This window comes from Hemiscyllium ocellatum, chromosome 11 (assembly GCF_020745735.1).
Source record: "Hemiscyllium ocellatum isolate sHemOce1 chromosome 11, sHemOce1.pat.X.cur, whole genome shotgun sequence".
Classification (NCBI taxonomy): domain Eukaryota; kingdom Metazoa; phylum Chordata; class Chondrichthyes; order Orectolobiformes; family Hemiscylliidae; genus Hemiscyllium; species Hemiscyllium ocellatum.
In genome coordinates this window covers 35,767,502-35,791,052 of record NC_083411.1, presented here as the reverse complement: position 1 = coordinate 35,791,052, position 23,551 = coordinate 35,767,502, and the positions used below count along the sequence as shown (strand labels likewise).

At 41.7% G+C, this 23,551-nt stretch overlaps 1 protein-coding gene across 3 annotated transcripts in view; it reads right to left on the bottom strand.

Annotated features, from left to right (window-relative positions):
* The window catches only part of gab3 (GRB2 associated binding protein 3), a 140,927-nt gene extending 118,198 nt beyond the window's left edge, over nt 1-22,729 (bottom strand). For all 3 annotated transcript variants that reach the window (XR_009645177.1, XM_060832120.1, XM_060832121.1), the window contains exon 1: nt 22,501-22,729. Coding sequence is in view for 2 of the 3 variants with exons in the window: in XM_060832120.1 (XP_060688103.1) it covers nt 22,501-22,572 (72 nt within the window). In the remaining variant the exon portion in view is untranslated. The remainder of the gene's footprint in view (nt 1-22,500) is intronic.
* Nucleotides 22,730-23,551: the final 822 nt, after the last annotated feature.

The window sequence follows — 23,551 nt, the reverse complement described above, 5'->3', positions numbered from 1 at the left end:
AGGTATCTAGAGGCAAAAGTCTTGCACACGAAGAGCTCCCAGATAATCAGAGGTCACAATCTCTTTACTCAGCAGCAATACAAAAGAGGCAGTGCGGCTGCCACTACTAAACCCACCCGATGCCTCAGATTTAGGAGGGTCCCAAGAACAGGTAGGTAATGGCAGGAAGGGGATCGCAGGAGAAGAGATTTAACAGCAAAGTTAGAGGAATATCTCTTGGTGGATCGTCCCCTTCCCAATGACAGGTACCTCAATTAATCACAACTCACTTGAACAACTGACCTCCTTGAGAGACCATTTATTTATTGTGCTCCCAGCAAAGCAAAACCCAATTTGACACTGTTAATGCTAACAGCAGCAGTATAAGGTTCTTAATTGGGCATTAATTGACAGGGTCCCCTTCACGCTCCTGACTGATTAAATGCCTCTCCAAAAAAACAAATGTACCACATCAAAGGTAACAAGATCCACATCTCGTTGCATGTTTAATTCAGACGATGAAAACTTGCTCTTGAAGTGAAGTAGCTATCATTGTAATTATTTAGTTTTGAGTGTTTTTAGATGCTTCCTTTCTTCATTGTCCTGTTTTGCATTGCTCATTGATAGGAATGGCTTATTGTCACCAGAGTATCTATAACATTGCCAGATATGAGGCAAGCATCACTAATAATCTAAACCAAAGTGGGTAATTCAATTTGCAATATGTCAGAGTTTGATTGTCTTTTCAACTAATCCTCTGCAGTGACCAGATCCACAGAAATCCTATAGCAAAATGGTGGACATCAAATGATCATATTTCACCAGATATAAAACAGTACCTAAAAATAGACAAGCAGTGAAAACGCCCGCCATTCCACACCTTTTGCCCCACTACATTGATGACTGTATCAACTTCACCTCGTGCTCCCATGAGTAGGCTGAACAGTCCTTCAACTTCACCTAACACCTTCCACACTGACCTTAATTTCACCTGGACCATCTCAGATGCTCCCTCCCTTCCTGGACCTCTCTGTCTCTTTTTCTGACAACCAACTTAACATGGACATCTATTTCAAACCCACCAATTCCCACTGCTATCTGGACTACACCTCCTCTGATTCTCCCTCCTCCATCCCCCATAAAAGCATGATCCCTTAACCCGAATTCCTCCACCTTTGCTGTAACTGCTTCCAGGAGGAACAATTCCACTCAGGACATCCCAGATGGCCTCCTATTTCAGGGACTGCAACTTCCACTTCCATATGATCAACAATGCCCTCCAATGCATCTCCTCCATTACCCACACTTCCACCCATGTATCCCACCTCTCCAACTGCAACAAGGATAGAACCCCCCCAGGTCCTCACCTTCCACCACACTATTCTCTGGATACAGTGCATTTCCTCTGCCATTTCTGTCACCTACAGACAGACCCCACCATAAAGGATATATTTCCCTCCCCACCCCTATCTGAGTTCCACAGAGATCATTCCCTCCATGACTCCCTCCTTAGGTCCATGCCCCCCACCAATCTACCCTTCACACCCAGCAGCTTCCCTTGCCACCGCAAGAGGTGTAAAACCTGCACGCACACCTCCCCCTCCACCTCCATCTAAGGCCCCAAAGGTTCTTTTCACATTCGGCAGAGATTTTCCTGCACATCCACCCACCTCATCTACTGTGTCCATCACTCTCAATGTGATTTTCTTGACTCCAGGAGAAAGGCTGCCAACTTGCTGAACATCTCTGGGACACACGCACCAAACAACTCCTCCATCCTGTGGCTGACCATTTCAATTTCCCCACCCACTCCCCTGAGGACATGCAAGTCCTGGACCTCCTCTGCTGCCAAATCCAAACCACCCGATAACTGGAGGAAGAACACCTCATCTTCTGTCTTGGGATCCTTCAAGCACACAACCGCAACATTTTCACGTATCAACATTTCTAAATCTCCTCTCCCCCTACCACATCCTAGATTCAACTCTCCAACTCGGCACCATCCTTTTGACCTGTCCTACCTGTCCACCTTCCTTCTCATCTATCCACTCCACCCTCCCCACTGACTGACCTATCACAATCACCGCTCCCCCCACCTGCATCTATCTATCGCCTTCCCAGCTACCTTTCCCCCAGCCCCACCCCTATCCTCCTATTTTTCTCTCAGTCCACCCAACATTCCTGATGAAGGGCCTATGCACAAAATGTCAACTCTCCTGCTCCTCGGATGCTGCCTGACCTGCTGTGCTTTTTCAGTGCCACACTTTTCATCTCTGACTCTCCAGCATCTAAAGTCCTCACTTTCTCCATATAATCATTTGGCTTAATCAAAGGCAACAGTAAACACACAAAGATGTTGTGCAATCAAATATGAGCATTTTTACTGAGAAGTGTTGCCAGATATTATAGATGGTTTACAGCTCAGAAGGAGGCCATTGGCTCATCATGTTATCATCAGTCAACAAAATTCTGACTACATTCATCCAATTTTCCAGCTTTTAGCCCGTAGTCTTGGAGGCTGTGATAATGAAAGTGAATATCTAAATGTTGAGTACATGTTATGAGAGTTTCAGCCTCAGATATCCTTTTAGTCAATGAGTTTTAGAATCCCAACACCAAACAAATTTCTCCTAATTCTCCTCTTAGCCTTTGAGCTATGACCTTAAGTCTATGTCCCCTAGCAATCAATTCCCCTACTAATGAAAAATGGCCTTCCTAACCACTCTACGTATGCCTCTCAAAATCTTATACACTTCTCTCAGGCTCCTCAATCTTTTGCAGTTTTAAGGAAAACAACTCTACCCTATCTGATCTTTCATTATTGTTCATAGCCTCCAGACTTGGCAGCATCCTGTGCAACATCTCTCGTGCAATCACATTCTTCCTACAAAGTGGTAACCAGAACTACACGCAGTATTCCAGTTGTTTCCTATCCGTCATCTTATACAGCCCTACCACAACCTTTAGTTCCTGCATTCTATGCCTCGACTAACAAAGGCAAGTATCCCATTTGCTTTCTGAATCACCTTATCTACCTAACAGAATGGAGATCTCTCTGACTGTCAAAGGACGTAAAGGTTTGAATTAGGAAAGAAAGAGAAGCTTTTGGAAGATACTGAGAACTCCATACCTCAGTGGCACTACAGATGTATAAAATGTGCAGGGAGAACTTAAAAAGGGAAATTAGGAAAGCAACGAGAAAGCCTTCATGAGTAGAATAAAGTTAATAATCCAAAGGGATTTTTAAAATTCCCACTTCAGAACTTTTATTCCCAGTTCATCTTTATTCCTTTCCACAACTATCCCAAGCCTAATTAAGCTATGGTCATGATCTCCAAAATAGTGTCTTACTGATATGCCTTCCATCTGTCTGGGTTCATTTCCAAATATTAGTTCCAGAACTGCTCTCACCTTTGTTGGGCTTTCTATGTGCTGGCAAAAATATTCTCCTGGATGCAGTTTAAGAATTTTGTTTTTTGCGCCCTAATACAATTAATATTTGGGTGGTTAAAACCCTTACTATTACAGACTTATTATTCTCACACTTCTCTGAAATTTGATTAAATACCAAATTTTCTACCTCTCCTTGACGGTTAGGGAGCCTGTTGTACTCACGCAAGATCATATTTGCCCCTTTTGTGTTTTTTTTTTCCTTTACTCAAATGGCCTTATTTCATGATTCTTTCAAGATATCATTGGTCCCCATTTCTATAATTGATCCTTTTATCAATATTATGACCTCTCCCCCACTCGTCTTTTATCCCCCTCTTTGTCTCATGAGAAGACCTTATAACCAAGAATGTTGAGCTGTCCATCTTTCAGCCAAGTCTAAGTTATGGCTATGATATCATATACCTATCTGTGCCCTTGGATCATCTGTCATACGCCTCAGGCACCTTGTATTAAATTACATTCCACTTATCCTTATTAAACTCAATTCTTTCTTATCAAGCCTATATTTCCTCTGCCTTCCATAGTCACTCACTTTTTCAACTTCTAATTACGTCTCAGCTTCTCTTCCCCAAATCTATGCATCAGAATCCCATCCCTCTGCTACTCCAACAGCATTAGCATATCTCTCCACCTGGATTTTTGTCCTTTTCCTGTTCAGATGTAAGCTATCCAAGCTGCACAATTTCCACCTCCTGCAGGAATCATCCTAATGCCTCAAGAATCTAAAATCCTCCTTCCTAAGCCATCTCACTAACCACACATTCCTTCTATTCCTATACTCTATTTATTGTGTGGCACTGGGAGTAAACTGGAGATTATTACATTTAATGTCCTGATTTTCTATATAACTTCCTGAAGCCTGCTTTCTGGGCCTAATTATTCTGTCCTCCTATTTCACTGATCCCAAAATGAACCATGACCTCTGACTGCTCATCCATCTCCTTCAAAATGAAACGCAGCCATTCTGCGACTGATGCAATGTATCATCCTGGACACAAGTCTATTGCTGCAAAAATGTTTCTCCACTCACTCACTGATTATTTCTCTACCTTGTTGCCCTTCCACACTTCTTCCTCAAACCTAAGCAGCTGGACTCTCACTGTCACCATTTGCCAAGGTTGAAAAACAGTTTGTAAGTGAAATGCACTCGGGGGGGTCCCTCACTACTTGCTCACCTTCCTGTCTGGCAATCACTCATTACCTCTCTGCCTGCACTTCCTCAAGCTACTGGATCACCACATCATGAAATGTGCTATCCATGCATCTCTCAGCATCATGAATGCATTGTAGTGTCACTAGCCGCTGCTCAAACTCCAAATCCTGGAGCTCAGGTCCCTCTAGCTAGAGGCATCTTCTCCGCATGTAGTCATCCAGACCTCCAGGAGCATCTAGGGTTAAGGCTCAGCCCTTTTAAATTATGAAATAGGGATTGCAAAGACTCTGACATGCAAAGATATATTTCAGTCTGTATTTGAAAGCTGCCCAAAGTATGTGCATTTATAAGTAATCTCTTGATAATTAGCATCTGAGAAAAATCAATCAAGCAATCGATAATCTCTGCAACACTGAGCTTGAGAATTTATTTTAACCCTGAATAAAGTCATTCATTTTGCTTTTCAATTTGGGTTTTAATAAGCCCTAAAACAGAGATGAAGTCCTCTTTATATACTGACTTTATTATACCACAACTCTTCAAAGTACAGGGCGCTGAAGGTGAGCCCTGCACTGCCTGTGGCCTATCAAATGTGGCTGATCCAGTAGTAAAAGAGCTGATTTCATCTGGGATAGCAGAAGAGGTGGTACTAATGGTCGCATTAGTCCTAGGATAGGAGGAGGTTCTACCAATCCTCACAAAACTAATAATTGTGTCAACAAATTGATGTTTGATTAGGTGAGGATTGGATTTAGCTTTAAGGGATGGATGCTTCTGCATCCTGTCATTCAGAAATCCCCATCTGCCTGCTTGTTGTGAGCAGTCTATTTGTGGGGTTAAAATCAAAACACTCATATTTTTTAGACCCACTGGCAGTACCCTATGGCCAGTGCCATTCTACAATGCATTTCACAGGCAGTCAAGTTTCTCATCATATGCAGGCAGAACCTTCATATTACCTTGCAAAATGGGCTAAATGAGGACACAAAGGGATCTTAATTGCAAAGCATGGGTGTTGTGCACAGGGCCCAGCCTGCCAAATGACATCCAGCCATATTGATTAGAGACAACATTGGAATGAGAAACACATTTATTTTCTTCTCAGAACCAACTGGAACCACACTGCTGGCTTTTCATGACATCATTTCTGCTGACATCTCTTCAGAATGGTCCAATCGGTCCAGTCCAAATTGGAAACCCTTTCTCGAGTAAAAAGTTGAGAGGAAATTTAAGGAACATTTTGGGTGGGAGGGGTGTCGGAGAGAGAATAAAGTAAATAGTTTACTTTGTTCTCTCTCAAAAAGTTGAAGCAATTGTTAATCAAAGCTGCTAATTAAATTGAAATTCTGATGGTGCAATGTTAATGTGTAGAAGTTATTTCAAAAAAGTGTAAGCAAAGCTTCATCTTTAAAATCTAGTCAACTTACCTAAGGGTGATTTAATTGTTAGAGGTATAAGGAAAAAATTATTTATACACATCAAGATACATCATCTTCTTCTTCAAAATTCTACATTAGCCAAACATCAAAATGTCATAACTATAATGTAGTGGTTGGGAAAGAACCAGTGCTGACTTATGGAAAAGCCTTTATATACCACTGGAATTCAGTGCATCAGAGGATGGTGGAGGGCAGTTATGGCTTTCAAGGAAGAATTGGATAATCATAGAATTCCTACAGTGTGGAAGCAGTCCATTCAGCCGATCAAATCCACACTGACCCTCCAAAGAGCATCCCACCCAGACCCACTCCCCTCCACCCCCACCCCTGTAACCCTGCATTTTCCCTTAGCTAGCACATCCCTGAACACTATGGACAATTTAGCATTGCCAATCCTGCACATCTTTGGACAATGGGAGGAAACTGAAGTACCTGGAGGAAGCCCACACTGACACAAAAAGAATGTGCAAACTCCACACAGATAGTCGCTCAAGGCTAAAATCAAACCTGGGTGCCTGATAGTGTGAGGCCGCTGTGCTAACCACTGAGCCACTTCGTGCTGCCCGTGCAGGGATAAATCCCTGCACAATGTGCCATATATTCGGTTCCAGTTGCAGGATCTGGAACTACAGAACCAGATGCAGGATCACATTCTAGGACTATGGAGTGTGAGTTATGCAATGTAAAGCACCTGAAGCAAAAAGTTTACAGGCTGTAGAGAAAGCTGTCAAAGTTGGATTCGTAAAATTGCCTTTGCAGACATGGACACTATGGGCTGAAATGTCCAGAGCTGTAACCATCCTATGATTCTATAGAATTACATTGCAAAATAAATGTTCTCATTTGAATTCCATTTTTGCAATTTAGTCCTATTTATATAGTCTCAAAAACGAGATCAGTTGATTTTAAATCTTAAAGTACTCTCACAACAAAATAATTAAATCTTACATTAGCATAGGACTGTTCAAGTTTCTGGTAGTCTGTTGTTACCTGAAGAAATTAGAATTGGTATATTCCAAATTCAGGGCAGGCAAAGAGTCAATAGGTCAGTGTGCTTTAATTTCCTAATCATGACAGTTCTTAAAGCAGAAAATGTAAATATTAAGCACTGTACTTTTTCTCATACAGCTTTTGTTAGTATTGTAGCTGATATAAAGTCTTGAACCAACCTATCTTGAAAACAAATTATTAACTCATCTATCTCATTGCTGATGTTATGATATGTTATATGAGGCATCACCTACATAATATTAATATCTTTTAACAATTTCTGTTCTTTCTGATGGATGTGGAAAAGTGTAATGGATGCAAGTCCTTTATCCGTCCCATAGATTGAATCTTTATCATTTAACTCTCTTGGAATGAGTGGTGCAAGTTATTTTAATTAGACATTTTGAGAAATGACCTACATGTTCACCGTAATGCTGCTTCTTCAGCAATTATTTTAAAAAGGTCAAATTTAATTCTGCCGATGGTCCACTTTTAATGATAAGTGTGTAGTTAAGCCTTGCACAGCAAAAAGTTCCAAGTTGGACTTCTGGTCTGAGCCATGTTGGTCAGTCTGAACTAGAACAACTATTTGGTTGCTGCAATATACTCTGTGTACTAAGATTGAGGTGAAAAAAATCGGCCCAAGGTTTCCTGCACCTTATAATGAACCAGGAAACCTACTGGAATATGAGAGAGATATTGGACATAGACAGAATTGCATTTGCCTGTCATACCCATGGTTAAGTAATCTAGCTCACATGTCTAAGCTGAAATATGTAGATGACCTGTTTGGGTTCGTTGGGCAAAATAAACAAAAAGCCATGAAAGTGCAATCCATCTCCGGGAGAAACGCAAATTAGAAAAGTATTTTTTAAAATTCTTCAAACTGGTAAATGCTGAATTCAAATTACTCACAAGCTACTTACGTAAAACAAAGCCTAATTGGAAAAAGAACTTGCTGTTGTTAAAATCTGCCTTGCAACAGATAATAATTTGAACTTGGTATCTGGGGTTCAATTGTTCTGTGGCCTTCAGAAACCCAATGTTGGGATGAAATGGGAAAGTTAAGCTCGCCATTTCCAGCAACAGATCAGTGTCACAATCTGACTGGAGGCAGCCTTCCAATTAGCAATCTCCGCCATTCAGAGGGTTGGTAGATCTAGAGTCTCATCATCTCCCTTGAGCAACTAGATGTCCCTGACGCAGATTGAAGTGGCAAGAGCACCTCTTCATAATGTCCATATAAATAACACATTCAGTGGGAAAGTCAGAAGAGCCCTCACAGCAGAGAGGCAATTTCCTCTGGGTGGTATCATTTCGGCTGCATGTGCAACCTTTCCTGACTAGTGATGCGTACGTGTGTGTGTCTGACAAATTGCTGGTGAAGCTACAAAGTCACCCCTTATTGTGAACTTAAAAATATTTGTTATTTGCTCAATTTCCCCAATACTTTCCCTGCCAAACCAATCACCTCGTCCATCTCATCCCTCTCCCCACAACTCACCCCTAACACAATCTCCCAGCTTGCCTTCATGGAGTTTCTGCAAACCATTGTCTATTGTCTTTAACATTCCATAGGTAGATGTAGAAATTTCAATATATTGGCTTGTGGACAGTTAAACAGCAAAAACTTCAAATGTATGTGATAACAGTAAGAGGAGAGCTTAAAGTAATTCAAACAAGGAGATGAACTACTACTGTAAAGCACAGCATATCCTTATATACAATGGAAGCTGCCAAAATGTCTGCAGATCGAAGATCTTAACCCACAGGGCATGCTATTACCAATTTCCTCATGACAACAACACATAACCAGATAAAGATTAAATTTAAATGATATTATAGGAATTGTACTTGACTTCATTCTATGCCTCAGGTACTTCTATAACATTTGTATATCAGCTAGATTTCATTATCCTCTGAGAAATCTCCTCTATTATTGAGAATAATGGAATTTCCAGGATATGATTGAATATATTCCTACAACGTAAAAATGAAGACCACAGTGGTGATGACATTATAAACATACAGACTTGGGGGAGAAAAAAACTTTGAATGGATATCAGGCTTCATTAACTGACCACACAATAACTGCAACAATACTGTCTCATGCAACTCACACTATCATTGTTCAGCATGTGGTTCATATTATTCTTATTCGTGTTCAGTATAGTGAAGCTGAACTCTGCATGTATAGAAGATACCTCTCACCACCTACATTCATTGTTAAAGACCCACAGCTCCAGGACATGAGTTATAAAACCCATTCATAAACCAGAACTGGAAAACATTGCTTTCTTTTGTGCAGTATATGCTCATGCAGACGGTCCTGTATGAAGATGTATGATGAACATAAGGGAGAGGGCAGTGAAATTCCTTTTGTCTTAATTCTCACACAAAACAAATTGTAGGTACATTCCTTACTTTTCTTATTACATATATTAAATCTCCTGATAAGTGCTTCTCTCTCATATTTCTTTCCTCTTTGACTATAGGCCCATTCTGTTGGTGAAGATGAGGAAGTCATTATTGTGGAAATATTTATCTGTGGCAGGGTGTATTGGACAATATTGCCTCACAATTTAAATGGCTTCCATTGGAACAACTAAAATGGTGGACTGTGACTAGTGAGAGTTTTGTAGCTGGTCCTGAGATTCAGGCTTACTTCTAGATTTCTTACCGTTATTACATTTAGATAAGTAAATTAATACAAAATGTTTGGAGGGATATAGGCCAAGCACAGGCAGGTGGGACTAGTTTAGTTTGGAATTATGGTCAGCATGGACTAACTGGACCAAAGGGTTTGTTTCCATGCTGTATGGCTCAATGGGTCTATAACTAACTGGCTCTAGTAGTTAAAGGCACCACCCTGTCTAACATTAAGCAATAATCTTTTTTTTTAATTTGTCCTGAGTACTGTATATACCAATTCAGCTGATCACAGCTAAGGCAGCAACATACACACTATGATAAACCTCAGGGGCTCTTTTTTGTTTATTTTTACTGAGATGGGAAATTTTGGAACTCTCTGCCATAGTTGAGACCAAAACATTGAAGGAGTTAGATACAATTTTTAGGACTAAAGAGACCAAAGGATTTGGGGGGAAAGCAGACAGGAGTTGGATAATCAGCAATGATCACATTGACTGGATAAGGGGATTACTGTAGATAGGTCTGTACAGACTGAACAGTACTACATGATTCTATGAAATATTGAATGGTGGAGTGGGCTCGAATCTCAAATGGCCTACTCCTGCTCCTATTTTCTATGTTTCCCAACTTTACCATACTCTTCTAATTTACCATTGTCCTCCAGCACCAAAGCATATCTGGAGTAACTCTAGTTTGAAGAACTGCACAAGGGCCCACACTTACATCTATAATTCAGGCAGCACTCGCCCTCTGCCCTGTTCTTCACTGGGGAGCAATGTTTTGGATGCCCTCACTTCACAATGAATGCTACCTTACCCTGCTACAGCTACCTGAGTCCAGAACCCAGGACATGGACAGCACTTCTTGGAGCTATTAGTATCACCAGTTCTCTCATTTTTTTTGGAACAGGTTCCTTCAAAGCTGCAGAAGATGACAGAGATCTCACCATTTGCAGCTCTCTACACTATCAGGTCACTGGAATCAGGTATATGGTCACATTAATGGGAGGCAGTAAAGTCAGTGGATTTGTTATCAAGGACTCAAAGATAGGGAGGACTGCAGATGCTGGAAAGTCAGAGTCGATACAGTGTGGAGCTGGTCAAGCAGCATCAGAGGAGCAAGGGAGTCAACACTTCAGGTGTGAACCTATCAGGACTGAAAGGTTTGGACCTAAAACTTCAACTGTCCTACTCCTCTGATGCTGCTTGACCTGCTGTGCTTTATCTTTTCTAGTTATCAAGGACACCAAGCTAACATTCTGAGGATATGGGTTTCAATGGCAAAATGTAAATTCACTAAAAGATCTGGAATAGAAAGCTAGTCTAACGGCAACCATGTAACCTCTGTTGATTGTCATAAAAGCCCATCTGGTTCTCTAATGTCCTTCAGGGAAGGAAATTTGCTGTTCTAACCTGGTCTAGCTCACATATGACGCCAGACTGATAACAAACCAGTTGATTCTTAATTAGGGATGGTCAATAATCCTGGCCTATCCAGAGATGCCCTGAACCCAGTAATGAATAAATAAAAACTTTCAATCTTAGAAAACAATTTTTTTACAAAAGGCACACAGGATAAATCACTATAGAGACCTTATTTTCAAGTATTCATTAAAAAGCTCTTATAACTAATTACATATTTTAAACTTTACATATTTTAAAATTATGTTGAAAATTTAAAACTTGATTGTTTGTTCCTACTGTAGCACTCACCTTTGCCTCCTATCTGAAGTTAAGCAAGAAATATAGCACTTTATCACTCAGTTCCCACCACCCTTTCCTGTTGGTTTTCAGTGAATTGAAGGGTCTTCCAAGTAAACAAGGCTTTCATTTTCCCTTCTAGCTAACCAGAAAAAAAATTAATGAAAAATATTCCAGTAAAATTTGATTATAGAACCAGCACAAAACAGATAACAATTTTCCCAAGCTCTGTTTCACATCCAGCATGAGTTTCCTTTCCTTTACTTCTGCTGAAAATTTCACACTAACCTTTTAGCCAAGCTGCAAACCATTTACTTTTAAGATGAAATGTTTTAAATAAAAAGTTTTAAAAGGATGTTGTGCAATAATCACAAAAGTGTAATCAGAAGTGGGAATTATGTCATTGCTCTACTGAGATACAATTCTCATAATTGAAAGGCAATTGATCCTTCCAAATGTTGTCATTCATTAAACAATGAATTTAGAAAATATTAAGTTTTGTATGAATTTGCATATTTGAAGAATGCTGCTGATGAGGAAGAGAGGACCTTTCCAGCTGAGGACTAGCTGTTAGCATCGAGCTGTTCCAAGGCAAAAGTGAGGACTGCAGATGTTGGAGATCAGAGTCAAAGTCAGAGTGGTGCTAGAAAAGCACAGCAGGTCAGGCAACATCCGAGGAGCAGGAAAATCGTCATTTCGGGCAAAAACCCTTCATCAGGAATGAGGTCTCATTCCTGAGCAATGGCTTTCGCCCAAAACGTCGATTTTCCTGCTCATCGGATGCTGCCTGACCTGCTGTGCTTTTCCAGCACCACTCTAATCTCGAACTGTTCCAAGTCAGGGATTATACATTAAAACGCAAAATGAAGATGTCTTAGCTTTGCTTGCCAAGGGTCGGGATTTTGTTGTTTGCAAAGACCCAGTCATTTTATTTCTCTGTACTTTTGATTGTGGATTGAAATGGGAAATGATCTGCTTTAAAAACCAAGGATTGTTGAAGGATTATTGCACATTTTAAAAACAAACTACCAGACTCTCATTGTAAACTGTTTATGGGGCAGTTACAGGTGAGCTGGTACTAAGTGGGTGGCACAGTGGTTAGCACGGCTGCCTCACAGTGCCAGAGACCCGGGTTCAATTCCCGACACAGGCGACTGACTGTGTGGAGTTTGCACTTGTCCCCGTGTCTGCGTGGGTTTCCTCCGGGTGCTCCAGTTTCCTCCCACAGTCCAAAGATGTGCAGGCCAGGCGAATTGGCCATGCTAAATTGCCTGTAGTGTTAGGTAAAGGGGTAAATGTAGGGGTAGGGGTATGGGTGGGTTGCGCTTCGGTGGGTCAGTGTGGACTTGTTGGGCCGAAGGGCCTCTTTCCACACAGTAAGTAATCTAACCTAAGTGGTGTTAATGTATGTATTGGCCTGCAAAGAGTAGCTTGTTCATCTGTGAACAATTACAGATGACAAAGGCCTCCTGTCTGCAAACAGCTGTGTGATTAGCTTCTTGGTAGCTGATCGGTCTGGGGTGTGAACATTTAGGGAGGCATCATCAAACCTCTGTAAGGGAAGAAGCTGCTCTTGCTCTGTGGTAAAGAAAATCTCAAACCTGACAATAGCCAGTATATTCCCCCTAATTAGTTTCTGTAAGCTGTGGCTTTTAATTAGTAAGTCAGAGATGTTCATAAGTATAAATTAGTCACATGGTCTCTTGCAAACAGGTGAGAATACCTGGTGAAGTAAGATCAAGACCCAGCATTCTGATCGGCAACAAGAAACATCTCAGCAAACAATGTGGTCTTCCCAATCCTTCCCTCTGCCTATAGTACCTGTCTCCACCTGTATGTGTGGACAGATGCTCCAAATCAGGAGTAGAGCATTACAGTCCCTTTGACGGACTCAGAACTGGACCTTTCTGACTTTGTTCTTGCCCCGACGATACCGGTCAGAACATACCCTCTAGGGAGGAACAAGGTGGGTATCTCAATGCAGAGAGTGTCCAACAGTTTGCCCACACCACAGAGATGCAGGGAAACCCCAGTGACAAGACCACAGGTGAACACATTGGGTCTATGGGTAATTCTATAAACTCCCAAAAATGAGGTTTAAAATTGCCAGTATTAATTTGCATACTATTAAATCTATTACAGGATATGTTTCCACACTGGTTTACCTGGCCAATGTCAAAGCAGATTTCCTGTCTCTGCAGGAGTGCAGGGTACTGTACCTCAGCAGCTACAGGAAATGGTCAAGATGATGAGGCCATGGGCCTTTGATTTGATCAGGGGGAAGGGTTTCTAAGGCCCTGGTATTCTGTTGCAAGGAGGCAACTTCATCATCTCTGGAGTTAAAGTGGTGAGTGGGCATCTCCTTGTAAAATACATGATGCACACAAACACTCCCTGAGACTAATTAACGTGTACGTGCTGGTGGTAAACAGTGAGTGATTGACCATTCTGCAACAGATCCCACTACTGCTGGCGATGTCCAGGCTGGTCATTCTGGCCAGAGACTTCAACTGCATTATCAATATGGCTGGACGATCGGGAGGGGCTGATAGCAAACTGGACATCATATCCAGATTCCAGACGGGAATAGTTAAAATCACTAAACAGCAGGCCATCTTCAGCACTCCTGCAGACAGAGCTCAGCATAGATACAGCTGGCTGCGTCCAGGCGGGTCTGCCCACTCAGAATAGATTTCCTGATGGTGTCCCGCAGGTCTTTGGTCAGAGCCCCCGACGTCAAGCTGGCATTCTTCTCTGACCACTGCCTCCTGCTGACTGACTATCACCTTCAGGATGACCACTGGGATGGCAAGTCAGTGTGGAAACTGGACGTGAAACTGTTGACCCCAGAAAACATTGAGGAGCTCAAAAGGGATTATCCCTGGATGAACTAACTAAGTTTCTCAAATTCTTAGGAAATAAAAACCGCCGGAGCAGATGGCTGACTGGCCAAGTTGTATTCAGCTCTGTGGGACTTGATTGGCCAGGACCTACTGGAGATGTACAACCGTATGCTTCTGGCAGGTAGCACGTGCGAATCCATGAGGAAAGATATCATCACCTTCATCTACAAGCAGAAGGGGGAGAAGAAACTGGTGACCAATTTCACTGCTGAATGCAGACTACAAAATCCTGTCTAAAATAATTGCCAACTGGGTCAGATCTGCTCTAGCATCAGTGATTCATCCGAACAAAACATGTGCTGTACCAGGCTGGACGATCTCTGAAAGCCTTGCACTACTTGGGAATACGATTGCGTACATGCAGGTTGGGGGTGGGTGCTTGCCTCATCAGCCTGGACCAGGAGAAGGCCTTTGGACAGGAGATTATAGACTTACATGTGCTCTCCAAAATATTCTTTGGGGAGGGACTTCGCAACTGGATCCAACTGCTCTTCACCAACATCATTGGTGCAGTCTCAATCAACGGGTGGGAATCAGAAAGCTTCATGATCAGTTCTGGAGTCAGGCAGGGTTGCCCACACTCTCTTGCCCTGTTTGTGTCTTGTATAGAACATTTGCTGAGTTCATCAGGAAGGATATGAAGCCTGAAAGGGTTGACTATTCCAGGCAGGGAAGGCCTGTAAGTCAAAGTCTCCCTGTACACGGATGGTGTTTCCATTTTCTGCACTGATCTGCTGTCAGAGGACAGATTCATGAGCATCTGCGACCAGTTCGAACTGGCCTTCGGCACCAAGGTAAATTGAGACAAGAGCAACACCGTGTTCTTTGGGATCTGGGCCAACCAATCCATTGTCCCCTTCAACATCAGGATGGAATGGCTGGAAGTGCTGGGAATATGGTTTGAAGTGCTGGGCATGCGCAAAATCTTGGGAGGAGTGCATCACCAAGGTGAGATAGAAACTGGTCTTTAGGGAGCACTACTCCCTCTCCGTTGCAGGTAAAAACATGGTCATCAGGTATGAGGCACTCTCTCAGTTGTATGTGGCGCAGATCTGGCCCATTCCCCAAACCTGGGCCATTGCAATCACCCGAGCCATCTTCCACTTCATCTCGAGGTTTAAGATGGGCTGTGTCTGCAGAGACACCATTTGCAAAGTTCTGGATAAGGAGCTAAAGAACACACCCAATGTTGCCTTCATCACAAACAAAAATCAAAAGGACTGTGGATGCTGTAAATCGGAAACAAAAACAGAAGTTGCTGGAAAGACTCAGCAGGTCTAGCAGCATCTGTGGAGAGAAATCAGAGTTAATGTTTGGCTTCTGAGGAAGGGTCACCAGACCCAAAATGTTAACTCTGATTTCTCTCCAAACGCTGCCAGATCTGCTGAGCTTTTCCAGCAACTTCTGTTTTTGTCCTCATTCTGATGGCCACTTCTGTGTTTACTGCATCAAGCTATGTATAGACCCTCTTCTGCCTCGGAACACTTCAACCCCAGGGCATAAATGTGGACTTCAACTGCTTCCTCATTTCCCCTTCCCCCACCTCATCCTAGTTTCAAACTTCCAGCTCAGCACTGTCCCCATGACTTGTCCGGACTTGTCCAACCTGCCTAGCTCCTTTTCCACCTATCCACTCCACCCTCTCCTCCCTGGCCTATCACCTTCATTTCCTCCCCCACTCACCCATTGTATTCTATGCTACTCTCTCCTCACCCTCCTCTAGCTTATCTCTCCATGCTTCCAGCTCACTGCCTTTATTCCTGATGAAGGGCTTTTGCCCAAAACGTCAATTTCGCTGCTCGTTGGATGCTGCCTGAATTGCTGTGTTCTTCCAGCAACACTAATCCAGAACCTGGTTTCCAGCATCTGCAGTCATTGTTTTTACCTCAGTATGCAAAAGCGAAGTGCCACTACGTACTGAGGTTCTCCCTGTCGCTGGTGTTGGGAAGTATTCGACTGGCCTGTTTGATCTGTATCACGTGTTCTTCATGGAGAAAAATGCGAACAAAAACAGCTTTGACCATAAATCCATCAGGACATGGTCAGCAGACAGCATCCTTGAGACCTTGTCGGAAAAGGATAGCATGAATCCTGTCGCATGGTCCTAAAGCAGACTGTCAAAGTCATTTGACAAAATGCCTCAAAACCAGAACTTTTCAACCAGTACCAAGACACCGCTTGGCTAGTGGTGAGAAGGACAATAAATGTGAAATTCTTCATCTGCATTACCGCACACTGTCCTCGAAGCAGCTGCGTGGGTGGCGGGGGGGGGGGGGGGTAAAGACAGTCACATATCTCCTTCTGGAATGTGCCTTTGGAAAGGACGTCTGGAGAAAGAATCTCTGGGTTTTTTTGAGGTTCGTCCCAAGCAGCTCCATGATGCAGGACCCCAAGCGAGTATTGCAGACTGGCACATTCCAAGGGCTAGAGCTATGTACTGAGGGACACATTAAAGCTTGGGGCAGTTGCTGCCAAGGTGCAGTGGGGAAAGACCACTGTCTGAGGTCTTTTTGCTGAAGTTAAATTGGGGTCCATTCAGTTATCGGACCCTCCTGGTGCCTCAAATGCATGTAAAGAGATGCCTTTGGTTTGTTTGGATACAGCCAAACTCCAATGTTCATCTGGTTCCTTGATATGCTACTGTACAGAACCAACTATGTTTGTGACTAAGATATCTTTTATGAATAAAGCATATTTATGAAATAAAGAAATTTTTTAAAATGCACAAACGTGATGGGATTCCTTAGGGCATAAACTCATAAGTACTTCAAACTCTCTAGTCTATTCAGCCCTATCTATGATTAAATTATAGGTATGAGAATTACTTGTATTTATCCATTGTTACACATTTTTTAAACTTGCAACAGTGAAAATGTCAACTCTTTCACCCTGCAAGCAAGGCATTGTTCTCCCTCCCTTTCATTAAGTTACTGAACAAGAAAAGAGTATAAATGAATAAAAAAGTGCAAGAGTGTGTGCGTGGGTCAGGGAATGAATGACTGGGAGACTGCATGAAGGTGAATGGATTTGACAGACAATAAGGATCAAGTGATAAGCTATTGAGTGAGGGAGATAGTGAACATTTCAGTGAGATTGAATGAATGAATAGGAATAAGTGTGACTGAGTAATTCAGTAAGAGACTAAGCGGTGAGGCTGAAGAAAATCTAAGTGTACATGAAGGTAAAGTAACAAGAGTGTAAGGGTGAGTTACTAAGTGAGCAAATACAGGAGTGATTGACAGAGTAAGAGATTATGTGAGTTGGTGAACAAAAGTATGGGTGAGTATAATCTGTGTGAGATGAGCATGCAGGAGTGAATGTGAGAGAATGGGGGTCAGTGTTAACCCATTCAAAACCCATCACGAACACACAGATAAAATTCAGCCCATATATGACAGTGACTGAATTTGGAGAAATGAATGACTGAAAAAAGGCAGAAACTGAAGGATTTGCAGCCTTAGCACTCAACATCTCACTTACTCACTTGATCATAATCAAAGCTGTGATGAGAAAAGAAGATAAAATTCAGTTTGTAAGAACTTTAAATATGACTTAATTACTTAGATAGTTACAAATTATGTTTTACACTCTCCAATCAATGAGTTTGATGTCAGAGGGGCCTTTAAGAGTCAGTGATGGCCTGTTTATTGCTTACCTATTCATCCCTGATCCCACTGAAATTTTACTGGAATAGTGGCTGGAATAGCATTCGACAGAAAACTGAATGGCCTCATTCCACTGCTAAGTGGATTTAACCATCAGTTGAACGGTTCCATGCCTGACACCAGCCTGGCAAGTTTCCTTGTGTAGGTTGGTAATGAGTAAGAGTGTTATCCCCACACATCACTATTCCTCACGCCCTCTGAAACCCTGGCTCTCTTCTTGCTATGGCTTTTCAGACTGGCTTCAGTGAGACACCCCAATCAATTACCAGGCCCTAATCCATTGGTAAGTGCCTCCTCAAATCCAGAGTCACTCCATTCCTGGGATGCTGTTGGTACTGAAAAGTTACAGACCTCTAATGGCTGGTATTTGTTTTCTGGGGCAGAACTGTTTGCTTCCTGAGGGGCAGAAATCCAACATCTTTAGTATTTATGGTCAACTGACCATTAAATGGCTGCAGGCAGTTATTTTCCTGTTAGGCCCCTGATCAGGTTCTCCAATAGGCGACAGGGACAGGGACAGGGACAGGATAGGAGTAGTGGTGGGGATCACACCACTCCATAAAGACCAGGCCCAAGACCTTGCATGCAGTGACTAAAATATAAAAAGTAGTCTGTAAGTTCCCATAAAACTCACTCTGAAAAAAGAGTGTTTTGAAATTCAAATAAATTAGGGTGAATATGTATGTGAGTTTCTAATTGGATAGCTTCTTCAAGGAGGGAAAAGACGACCTCCTTTGCTATATCATTCTGTAAAACTATCACTTCTCCTTTTCGCAACTGTTTTTTGTTATCTCAGGCAATCATGCCTTGTCATGGTCACATGTGCAGATTTAACACAAGATTTATGGCCATTTGGAACAAACAAAAACAAAAATTGCTGGAGAAACTTATCATGCCTGGCAGTGTCTGAGGAGACAAACGTAGTTAATGTGACCCTTCATCAGAGTTCTGCTATTATTTGGAACAACTAAAATCACCGACGTGGCAGAATAATTAGTAGGTGTCTGAAATCAAACCTTTGCTTGGGGTTTTAGGACACACCTATTAAACAGCATGAATACATTCTTACCCAATATTAACATACTAGCACTTCCCTCTGGGACAGGGGATAATCAGGTAAGTGGAGAGGCTGTAGGAGGGTGGAGAATAGTGTGTGGTCACTGAACGATTGCCTCAAAACAGAACAAAGCTATTTTCTCCTTTCTGCATACAGAGAGGAGGGCACCTTGATTACCCCAATTGCTGTCTTGAAAAGTACTCAGTTGAAACGTAACAGCTTTTACAATGTGCTAATCCTTCTCACCGCAGCACATGGGCCAGATTTCTCCAGATTCATCCTCATGGCAATTTCAAAAATATGTCTATCATCAGTAAGCTAATAAAACTTCAAATCCTTTTCCTTTTCAAAGTGAATCTCACAGAGTGCGTGTATAACATCTTATACATCTGAGTTTTTCAACCGTTATGTAAGAAACAGTTGTAAGTTTCATAAGACCACTGATGATGTACAATCACTATTCTTTGCCTATTGGTTCCTGCTGAAGTAAGTAGGTATGTTGGGTCCTTGGGAGCAGGATTGCCTCAATTGTGGTACCCCAATGGTTGAACAATTTTGCAGCACCCACTACATATACTCTTCGATAAAGAATGCATGATGTATTAAAACATGACCTGTACTCATAAAACCCTATCTCAACAGTTGAGCCACATGAGGAGAGGTAAACAGAATATAAAGCAACCACACTTGTAAGTCAGATATGTGTTCTGTTTATACACGATGCTTTTGTAAAGATTTAAAATGACCAACTGTTTGCTTAAGATGTGTACAGTATATGGATGCTTACAAACGCAAGACAGGTTTTACTTGTCTGAAAAATTGCCTGATAGTTATAACGATATAATTGCCCAAGGTATCATAGGGGACTTATTTTTGCCTTGAGCTTTGACTATTTTAGGAAAGAATAATAACTTGAAGTATTATTAACACCATAGAATGCTCGATAGCTGAAGGTCACAAATAACTAAATATAAATGGTTACATTAGAAGTTTGTGAGAAGATTTGTAGCTCGGGCGCTCGTTGTTGTGGATCTGTTCACCGAGCTGGGAATTTGCGTTGCAGAATAGATAGAATGAAGGATAGAAAGAAGGGAGGATAGTAAGAAGGACAGATAGAAAGAAGGACAGATAGAAAGAAGGATAGGTAGAAGGATAGAAAGAAAGAAGGATAGATAGCAGGACAGATAAAAAGGATAGAAAGAAAGAAGGATAGAAAGAAAGAACAGATAGAAAGAAGGATAGATAGAAAGAAAGAAGGATATCTATCCTTCTTCCTATCCTTCTTTCTTTCTATCTTTCTTTCTTTCTATCCTTCTTTCTTTCTACCTATCCTTCTTTCTGTCTTTCCTTTCTATCTTTCATTCTTTCTTTCTATCCTTCTTTCTATCTGTTCTTTCTTTCTATTCTTCTTTCTTTCTATCTGTCCTGCTATCTATCCTTTTTTCTTTCTATCCTTCTACCTATCCTTCTTTCTATCTGTCCTTCTTTCTATCCTCCCTTCTTTCTATTCTGCAACACAAATTCCCAGCTTGGCAAACAGGTTACATTAGAAACCAAGTAAAACTGTCAATGTTGAAACTACAGGTCAAGTCTGTCAGATTGTGCCTCTCCATGAAAAATGAATCTGATCTGTCTTCAAATGCCCCCCCAACGTAATACATGTCTTACATTCACTGTTTCTATTTCCCACCTAACACAACTGATCAAACTTTAAATTGCTTTTTTGGTTTACTTTTGAAATTGAACAAAAATATGCATTCCCTCGCATATTAAAACAGCAATGTTTAAAGTATGCTTGTCCATATGAAGGGTGAGTGATAAACAGCATAGGTGACACATTGAAATCTGTAAATCTTACAGTTCGGATACTTCAGCATTTCTCTCCGATATAATTTATCATTCCATTAAAACAGCTTTATTAATATACCATAAGCAATGCACATGTTATATGAACCATAAATATTACCCGGCTAGACTGGGTCCTCGCGGGAAGAGTTAAGTATTTATTGCAAATCCACTGTTCTATGCAGCAGACATTGGAGGCACCATTGTAAACAAGTTCAGTTTGACCACTGAGGTAAAGTTTTTTTTAATCTACTTGTCCCTCTGCAGCTAAAACATTTTCGTGCCCACGCTGGAATTTCATGAGACTGAATTTTATTTAAGGCGTTATTTTAAGGAGCATATTTTTGACAGGGAGTGGTGCTGACAGCCTCTCAAGGACGATAGAGCCTGCCAATCCATCCGGCATCTTATCCCGAAAGGTTACTGTACACAAGACTGTTGGACGCTCCCATCTGTGACATCAGCTGATTACCGCCAAATACACATCTCCCAGATACCCCTTCACATAAATCGATTTGCTTCAATGCTTCCACCACCCCCCCTCACCACCACATATAACCTCTATCTGAGTGGCACTGCAGACACATTGCTGCAATACTTAATTTATTGGGTTTTTTGTACTGTTTACATTTTTAAGTCGAGTAATTCTTTCTATATGTTGATTCAACTTGTAAACTGAGTTATATCAGTCCGGTGGCTAAACCCGTGGTGGACGGGGATCTACTGTTGTTTAATATCCGCTTTAGCACACGATCTAGACATCCAACACATTGTACTGTTCTCTGCTGTACACCAATATCACACAACTTTCAGCTGCAGGGCTGCTCCAGCGGGTAACTATGCTCACAGGACGCTAGCAAACCAGGAAGAACATCGCAAAGAGCAGCTTTCGCTGAGCATCCCACAAACAAACAAGTGCCAGAGTCAAATCCAGTTTGGAATTCTGTTTAGAAATTCATAGTTTTGTGTCAAACCACCAAATGCAGTACCCCCATCCAAACGATTTCACTAAGTAGAGCGCTCTTTCTCTCTCTGTTAAATGCGTTATTCCTGAAGTCGCTGCAACGGGTCATTTACAATGTTGCCTATATGTGACCCTTGATATAATTCTGAAATTTATTGACATGATGGTGGGTGGGTGGACTTGGGGTCCGATTTACAAGCGTTTATGGAGAGCCCCGCCTCTACTAATTGCGGGTCCAGTGTTGTTATTGTATACTCATTTGTCCCTTTTTTTTGTGTTCCTGCTGGATTGCTGATGAAGTGCGCCAGTAACCTTATGGCTCGGCTTCCGATTTGGTGATATTTTGAAAACACGCCCTAATTTCTCAGAAAAAAAAACAGGCGGACGGTTTGCTCCAGTACTGAGGGGCCCCCACGTGAGAGAGAGAAAAAAACAACTGAAATAAGTTCCCTCGCAACAGACTGGATTCATTTTTTTTAAAAAAACGAAGATGGCTTAAGGTGCTGAAATCATGAAATGTATTCTGCCTGTTGGTCTATAAATGACTTATGTTCCCCAAAAAATATTCAGCGAAATGCCAAGATCATTGAGCGATATTTTCCTGTGTAGTAGAGTGTGGTTAATTTTGGACCCAGACTTTAGCTAAACTGTATCAGCATCAAATCATACTCGGGCAGAAGGCACAGCATAGTTTACTTACGTAGCGCTTTAATTTCTTTTCTGGGGGTGATTTGATGAGCCAGCCAGTGTAAACGATGTCTTCTACACTCATAGCTGCAAGTGGGAGAGACTCACTCCTCGTGTAGATTTGTGTTCGGTGCTATGTTTTCCTCCCGTTGTTACTGCTGTCACTCAGCTTCTCCATGCACAATGCGGTGTAAAATCCATCACAATATCTCTCATCTGTCTATGGCACAAGTTCCTTGTGTTAGAGGCGGAAGCGCTGCGAGCGACCGCAGACACCAGTTCTCCCACCCATTTGCACAGATCCATCCAATAATAGTCACACCATGATATGACGCTCTGTAAACAAACACACATCGTATCGCATCCTCTCCGTACGAAATGCAGAAAGAAAAACTGAAAGCGCTTTCAAGTGAGCTCTCAAAACATAATTATGAAGTAAAATGGGAGGTTTTAAAAAAAAACCTTCAAATAGCTTTATTCTTCGCAAAGCAAGCCCAGTTTTTTTTAAATAAATGCATTTCACTTGATGTAACCTAAGCCCTGTTATTCCTATATTTTTGGATGTTGACAGGTTAGTTGTTTTCGCCCGGTTCAGTCTCCGACAAAATACATTCGGGCTTTCAAATACTGGAACTAACTAGACGACGAGACAAAATCTTCTTCACAGTCCGTACACCAGGGCTAGTTCAGTCCGCGTCACACTGGTAAACAGCAGAAACGGAGATGCTTTGTCTCATCAAATAGAGTTGACAAGACACACTGTACTTTCATCAAACCTGCGGCTGTACAACATTGTTTTTGTTCTACTTGATTAATTATTTCTTTTCGAAATATTTTTCTTGCACTCTATTTGGTGCTGCATGTTAATATATGAGTTAGCGTTACAAAGTTTTTTTCAAATACTTACAATGAGAGATTTGAAGTTGTAAGCGCCTACAGAGGTTATAAAAATGCAAGTTGTAAATTGTTTACAGTTTTCCATTCCAAAGAACTGCAAACCTTGTTGACGCAGTACTCATTCAGTGCATATACAGTGATGGGATAAAAATGTTTATAACTAAGCA